Source organism: Calonectris borealis, unplaced genomic scaffold (genome assembly GCF_964195595.1).
Source record: "Calonectris borealis unplaced genomic scaffold, bCalBor7.hap1.2 HAP1_SCAFFOLD_273, whole genome shotgun sequence".
NCBI lineage: Eukaryota > Metazoa > Chordata > Aves > Procellariiformes > Procellariidae > Calonectris > Calonectris borealis.
The window spans coordinates 41672-49926 of record NW_027441657.1 but is presented as its reverse complement, the minus strand read 5'-3'; the positions used below and the strand labels follow the sequence as shown (position 1 = coordinate 49926).

Here is an 8255-nt window from a genome sequence, read left to right as displayed (position 1 = left end):
CACGTCCCACCAATGTCCCCGTGTCCCCCTCCACGTCCCTTCCACGTCCCACCCGTGTCCCCACATCCCCCACCCGTGTCCCCATGTCCCACCCATGTCCCTTCTATGTCCCACCCATGTCCCCATGTCCCTTCCACATCCCCATGTCCCACACGTGTCCCACCCATGTCCCCGTGTCCCACCCATCCCATGTCCCTTCCACGTCCCCCCCATGTCCCCATGTCCACGTCCCCATGTCCCACCCATGTCCCCATGTCCACGTCCCCATGTCCCACCTGTCCCCTTCCATGTCCCCCCCATGTCCCCATGTCCCCGTCCCCACGTCCCACCCATGTCCCCACGTTCCCCACCCGTGTCCCCATGTCCCTTCCACGTCCCCACGTCCCACCCATGTCCCCATGTCCCTGTCCCCACGTCCCACCCATGTCCCCATGTCCACGTCCCCATGTCCCCTCCATGTCCCCATGTCCCCGTCCCCACGTCCCACCCATGTCCCCACGTCCCCCACCCGTGTCCCCATGTCCCTTCCACGTCCCCACGTCCCCCCCATGTCCCCACATCCCCCACCCGTGTCCCCATGTCCCTTCCACGTCCCCACGTCCCCCCCATGTCCCCATGTCCCCGTCCCCACGTCCCACCCATGTCCCCACGTCCCCCACCCGTGTCCCCATGTCCCTTCCACGTCCCCACGTCCCCCCCATGTCCCCATGTCCCCGTCCCCACGTCCCACCCATGTCCCCGTGTCCCACCTGTCCCCTTCCATGTCCCCCCATGTCCCCATGTCCCCGTCCCCACGTCCCACCCATGTCCCCACGTCCCCCACCCGTGTCCCCACGTCCCCCACCCGTGTCCCCACGTCCCCCCCATGTCCCCATGTCCCCATGTCCCCGTCCCCACGTCCCCCACCCGTCTCCCCATGTCCCCCCCATGTCCCCACATCTCCCACCCATGTCCCCGTGTCCCACCATGTCCCCACGCCTCCCACCCGTCCCCGCCATCTCCCTGCCCCGTGTCCCCCCCCCCCTCCCCCTCCCCCCTCCCCCACCCCCCCCGGGGGGGGGGGGGGGGCCGCAGGGGCCTGCGGCTGCGGCTGGGGGAGAACGACCTGCGGCGGCGGGAGGGGCCGGAGCAGGAGCGGGGCGTGGCCCGGGCCATCCCCTACCCCGCCTACGACCCCGCCACCCTGGACAATGACCTCATGCTGCTGGAGCTGGACCGGCCAGTGGCGCTCGGCCCCGCCGTCCGGCCCCTCCCCCTGCCCCGCGCCTGCGCCCCGCCCGGCACCGCCTGCCTGCTCTCGGGGTGGGGCACCATCACCAGCCCCCAGGGTGAGTAAAGCCGGAGCAAACCTGTAGTAAAGTCGGGGGGAGCCTGGAGTAAACCTGTAGTAAAGTCAGAGTAAGCCTGTAGTAAAGTCAGAGTAAACCTGTAGTAAAGTCAGAGTAAGCCTGTGGTAAAGTTGGAGTAAGCCTGTAGTAAGGTCGGAGCAAGCCCGTAGTAATGTCGGGGGGAGCCTGGAGTAAACCTGTAGTAAAGTCAGAGCAAGCCTGTAGTAAAGTCGGGGGGAGCCTGTATTCAACCTGTAGTAAAGGTGGGGTAAGCCCAGAGTAAACTCGGAGCAAGCCTGTAGTAAAGTCGGGGTAAGCCTGTAGTAAAGTCGGCGGAAGCCTGTAGTAAAGTCGGAGCAAGCCTGTAGTAAAGCCGGAGCAAGCCCGTAGTAAAGTCGGGGGGAGCCTGGAGTAAACCTGTAGTAAAGTCGGAGCAAGCCTGTAGTAAAGTCAGGGCAAGCCTGGAGTAAAGTTGGAGGAAGCCTGTAGTGAAGTCGGAGCAAACCTGTAGTAAAGTCGGGGCAAGCCTGGAGTAAAACTGTAGTAAAGTCAGAGTAAGCCTGTGGTAAAGTTGGAGTAAACCTGTAGTAAAGTCAGAGTAAGCCTGTAGTAAAGTCGGGGGAAACCCGTAGTAAAGTCGGGGGACCCTGGAGTAAACCTGTAGTAAAGTCCGAGTAAGCCTGTAGTAAAGTCGGGGGGGGGGGAGCCTGTAGTAAAGTCGGGGGGAGGGAGCCTGGAGTAAACCTGTAGTAAAGTCCGAGTAAGCCTGTAGTAAAGTCGGGGGGGCCTGTAGTAAAGTCGGGGGGGGGGGGGAGCCTGGAGTAAACCTGTAGTAAAGTCCGAGTAAGCCTGTAGTAAAGTCGGGGGAAGCCCGTAGTAAAGTCAGAGTAAGCCTGTGGTAAAGTTGGAGTAAGCCTGTAGTAAGGTCGGAGCAAGCCCGTAGTAATGTCGGGGGGAGCCTGGAGTAAACCTGTAGTAAAGTCCGAGTAAGCCTGTAGTAAAGTCGGGGGGGGCCTGTAGTAAAGTCGGGGGGGGAGCCTGGAGTAAACCTGTAGTAAAGTCCGAGTAAGCCTGTAGTAAAGTCGGGGGGGGCCTGTAGTAAAGTCGGGGGGAGCCTGGAGTAAACCTGTAGTAAAGTCAGAGTAAGCCTGTGGTAAAGTCGGGGGAAGCCCGTAGTAAAGTCAGAGCAAGCCCATAGTAAAGTCAGAGCAAGCCTGTAGTAAACCTGTAGTAAAGTCAGAGTAAGCCTGTAGTAAAGTTGGGGCAAGCCTGTAGTAAACCTGTAGGTAAAGTCGGGGCAAGCCTGTAGTAAGGTCGGAGCAAACCTGAAGTAAAGACGGAGCAAGCCTGTAGTAAAGTCAGAGTAAGCCCGTAGTAAAGTCGGGGGAAGCCCGTAGTAAGTCGGGGGGAGCCTGTGGTAAAGTCAGAGCAAGCCTGTAGTAAAGTCAGAGGAAGCCTGTAGTAAAGTCGGGGGGGCCTGGAGTAAACCTGTAGTAAAGTCAGAGCAAGCCTGTAGTAAAGTCGGGGGGAGCCTGTAGTAAAGTCAGAGTAAGCCTGTGGTAAAGTTGGAGTAAGCCTGTAGTAAGGTCGGAGCAAGCCCGTAGTAATGTCGGCGGGAGCCTGGAGTAAACCTGTAGTAAAGTCCGAGTAAGCCTGTAGTAAAGTCGGGGAAGCCCGTAGTAAAGTCGGGGGGGGCCTGGAGTAAAACCTGTAGTAAAGTCAGAGTAAGCCTGTAGTAAAGTTGGGGCAAGCCTGTAGTAAAACTGTAGTAAAGTCGGGTAAGCCTGTGGTAAGGTCAGAGCAAGCCTATAGTAAACCTGTAGTAAAGTCGCGGTAAGCCTGTAGTAAAGACTGAGTAAGCCTGTGGTAAGGTCGGAGTAAGCATATAGTAAACCTGTAGTAAAGTCGGGGCAAGCCTGTAGTAAAGTCAGAGTAAGCCCGTAGTAAAGTCGGGGAAGCCTATAGTAAATCTGTAGTAAAGTCGGAGCAAGCCTGTAGTAAAACTGAGTAAGCCTGTAGTAAGGCCGGAGCAAGCCTATAGTAAACCTGTAGTAAAGTCAGAGCAAGCCTGTAGTAAAGTCAGAGCAAACCTGAAGTAAAGTCGGAGCAAGCCTGTAGTAAAGTCAGAGTAAGCCTGTAGTAAGGTCGGAGTAAGCCTGTAGTAAAGTCGGGGTAAGCCTGTAGTAAACCTGTAGTAAAGTCAGAGTAAGCCTGGAGTAAAGTCAGAGCAAGCCTGTAGTAAAGTCGGGGTAAGCCTGTAGTAAAGTCGGGGCAAGCCTGTAGCAAAGTCGGGGTGAGCCTGTAGTGAACCTGTAGTAAAGTTGGAGTAAGCCTGTAGTAAAGTCGGGGTGAGCCTGTAGTAAACCTGTAGTAAAGTCGGGGCAAGCCTGTAGTAAAGTCAGAGTAAACCTGTAGTAAAGTCGGGGTAAGCTGTAGTAAGGTCGGTGTAAGCCCATAGTAAAGTAGGAGTAAACCTGTAGTAAAGTCGGAGCAAGCCTGTAGTAAAGTCGGTGGAAGCCTGTAGTAAGTCGGAGCAAGCCTGTAGTGAACCTGTAGTAAAGTCGGGGCAAGGCTGTAGTGAACCTGTAGTAAAGTCAGGGCAAGGCTGTAGTGAACCTGTAGTAAAGTCGGAGTAAGCCTGTAGTAAACCTGTAGTAAAGTCGGGGCAAGCCTGGAGTAAAGTCGGGGTAAGCCCATAGTAAAGTCGGAGTAAACCTGTAGTAAGGTCGGGGCGAGGCTGTAGCGAACCTGTCGCAGACTCGGAGTAAACCTGGCGTAACTCTTCCTCCCCCCTCCCCCCCGCCCCCTCCCCCGCGCCCCTCCCCGCAGTGACGCTGCCGCGGCACCTGATCTGCGCCTACGTCTACATCATCCCCCCGGCCGCCTGCCGCCGCGCCTACCCCTGGCGCATCACTCCCAACATGCTTTGCGCCGGGGTGCGCCGCCAGCGCGTCGACTCCTGCCAGGTAACGGGGGCGGGGCAGGGCGGGGCACGCCCCCCCCCCCCCCCAATGAAGAGGGACCGCCCCCCCCCCCCCCCGCCCCAGGTTTCTTGGTCTCCCATTGGTGAGGAACCCCAAGCTGATGGGACCCCCAAAGTTAAGTCCCCACCCCCCCCCCAATACACCCCGTCCAATCCAGGGGTGCCCCGCCCCCCAAAATCCACGCCCCTCCCCCTCAAGTCACCACCCCACCCCCCCCCCCCATGAACAAGGACCGCCCCCCACCCCATATCTCTGGTCTCCCATTGGTGAGGAACCCCAACCTGATGGGACTCCCAAAGTTACGTCCCCACCCCCCCACCCCCTGACCCAATCCAAGAGTGCCCCGCCCCCCCAATCCACGCCTCCCCCGCTCATGACCACGCCCCCCCCCCGCTCATGACCACGCCCCCCCCCCCCCCCCCCCCCCCCCCCACCTTGGTGTCCCTCCAAACCCCACGTGTCCTCCAGCCAAGGGCTCTTCTCCCTCCCTGGCTCCCACCACTTCATCCTAAAGACCTTCTCCTATCTCAGGGCGTGGCCCGAAGCCCCGCCCCCCCTGCCACTGGCCTCTCTTCCTATAGGGTGACTCCGGGGGCCACTGTCCTGTAACGGGACCCTCCAAGGTATCGTCTCGTGGGGGTTGCAGACCTGCGCCCTGCCCGGTCGCCCGGGGGTCTACACCAAGGTCTGCAACTACGTGGGTTGGATCTTGACCACCATGAACCGTAACTAGAAGTTGGTGGCCACCACGTTGGGCCACCGAAGAGGACAACCCAAGGACACGGATCTGGGCCACCACGGACCATAGCTAGGGGATAGAAAGGGATGGATCTGGGCGACCATGGACGGGGGCCACCATGGACTAGGACTAGGGACATAAAGAGACGGATCTGGGCCACCATGGACCTGGGCCACCATGGACCATGGATATGGGCCACCATGGACTAGGACTAGGGACATAAAGAGACGGATCTGGGCCACCATCATCCAGAGATCTGGGCCACCATGGACCTGGGCCACCATGGACCATGGATGTGGGCCACCATGGACTAGGACTAGGGACATAAAGACATGGATCTGGGCCACCATCATCCACAGATCTGGGCCACCATGGACCATGGATGTGGGCCACCATGGACCACGGATCTGGGCCACCATGGACTAGGACTAGGGACACAAGAACATGATCTGGGCCACCATGGACCACGAATCTGGGCCACCATGGACTACGACTAGAGACATAAAGACACAGATCTGGGCCACCATCATCCACAGATCTTGGGCCACCATGGACCACGGACCTGGGCCACCACTGACCACACCTAGGCCACCATTGACCACATGAGGGACACGGACCTGGGCCATCACTGACCACATGAGGGACACGGACCTGGGCCACCACTGACCACAACTAGGCACCACTGACCACATGAGGGACACGGACCTGGGCCACCACTGACCACAACTAGGCCACCACTGACCACACGAGGGACACGGACCTGGGCCACCACTGACCACACCTAGGCCACCACTGACCACACGAGGGACACGGACCTGGGCCACCACTGACCACAACTAGGCCACCATTGGCCACATGAGGGACCTGGGCCACCACTGACCACATGAGGGACACGGACCTGGGCCACCACTGATCACACCTAGGCCACCACTGACCACACGAGGGACACGGACCTGGGCCACCACTGACCACAACTAGGCCACCACTGACCACACGAGGGACATGGACTTGGGCCACCACTGACCACACGAGGGCCACGGACCTGGGCCACCACTGACCACACCTAGGCCACCACTGACCACATGAGGGACCTGGGCCACCACTGACCACATGAGGGACACGGACCTGGGCCACCACTGACCATACCTAGGCCACCATTGGCCACATGAGGGACCTGGGCCACCACTGACCACATGAGGGACACGGACCTGGGCCACCACTGACCACACCTAGGCCACCACTGACCACACGAGGGACACGGACCTGGGCCCATGAGGGACATGGACTTGGGCCACCACTGACCACAACTAGGCCACCATTGGCCACATGAGGGACCTGGGCCACCACTGACCACACGAGGGACACGGACCTGGGCCACCACTGACCACAACTAGGCCACCACTGACCACACAAGGGCCACAGACCTGGGCCACCACTGACCACACGAGGGCCACGGACCTGGGCCACCACTGACCACACCTAGGCCACCACTGACCACACGAGGGCCACGGACCTGGGCCACCACTGACCACACCTAGGCCACCACTGACCACACGAGGGCCACGGACCTGGGCCACCACTGACCACACCTAGGCCACCACTGACCACACGAGGGCCACGGACCTGGGCCACCACTGACCACACCTAGGCCACCACTGACACATGAGGGACCTGGGCCACCACTGACCACACGAGGGACACGGACCTGGGCCACCACTGACCACAACTAGGCCACCATTGACCACATGAGGGACCTGGGCCACCACTGACCACACGAGGGACCTGGGCCACCACTGACCACACGAGGGACACGGACCTGGGCCACCACTGACCATACCTAGGCCACCATTGGCCACATGAGGGACCTGGGCCACCACTGACCACATGAGGGACACGGACCTGGGCCACCACTGACCACACGAGGGCCACGGACCTGGGCCACCACTGATCACACCTAGGCCACCACTGACCACATGAGGGACACGGACCTGGGCCACCACTGACCACAACTAGGCCACCACTGACCACACGAGGGACATGGACTTGGGCCACCACTGACCACACGAGGGCCACGGACCTGGGCCACCACTGACCACACCTAGGCCACCACTGACCACATGAGGGACCTGGGCCACCACTGACCACATGAGGGACACGGACCTGGGCCACCACTGACCATACCTAGGCCACCATTGGCCACATGAGGGACCTGGGCCACCACTGACCACATGAGGGACACGGACCTGGGCCACCACTGACCACACCTAGGCCACCACTGACCACACGAGGGACACGGACCTGGGCCACCACTGACCACATGAGGGACATGGACTTGGGCCACACTGACCACAACTAGGCCACCATTGGCCACATGAGGACACGGACCTGGGCCACCACTGACCACACGAGGGCCACGGACCTGGGCCACCACTGACCACACCTAGGCCACCACTGACCACACGAGGGACACGGACCTGGGCCACCACTGATCACACCTAGGCCACCATTGACCACATGAGGGACCTGGGCCACCACTGACCACACGAGGGCCACGGACCTGGGCCACCACTGTCCACACGAGGGCCACGGACCTGGGCCACCACTGACCACCTGAGGACACGGACCTGGGCCACCACTGACCCACCTAGGCCACCACTGACCACACGAGGGACACGGACTTGGGCCACCACTGACCACAACTAGGCCACCACTGACCACATGAGGGACCTGGGCCACCACTGACCACAACTAGGCCACCATTGACACATGAGGGACCTGGGCCACCACTGACCACAACTAGGCCACCATTGACCACATGAGGGACCTGGGCCACCACTGACCACACAAGGGACACGGACCTGGGCCACCACTGACCGCACCTAGGCCACCACTGACCACATGAGGGACCTGGGCCACCACTGACCACACGAGGGCCACGGACCTGGGCCACCACTGACCACACGAGGGCCACGGACCTGGGCCACCACTGACCACGGCCGTGACCTTCAGCTGACGAAGGGGGAGACAAAATTGGGGCTTAGAAACAATAAAGTAGAAGCAAAACCCAACCTGGAGTCCATCTCTACCTCCTGACCCCGCCCACATCCCCCTCGACCAATCCCCAGAGGTCCCAGCCAGGGGTGGGGCGTGGCTTCTTCTAGCCCAACCCCCCCCCCAGATAGGGCTTCTTGGGCTTCCACAAGA

At 60.5% G+C, this 8255-nt stretch overlaps 1 protein-coding gene across 1 annotated transcript; it reads left to right on the top strand.

Moving 5' to 3' along the window:
• Positions 1-1074: 1074 nt before the first annotated feature.
• LOC142077487 (kallikrein-14-like) lies at positions 1075-5045 on the top strand (the record flags this gene model as incomplete). The annotated part of the gene is given in 4 exon segments (XM_075139455.1): positions 1075-1328; positions 4158-4294; positions 4894-4900; positions 4903-5045. Coding segments are annotated over 4 exon segments (541 nt in total), but the record flags the coding sequence as incomplete, so codon positions are not given.
• Positions 5046-8255: the final 3210 nt, after the last annotated feature.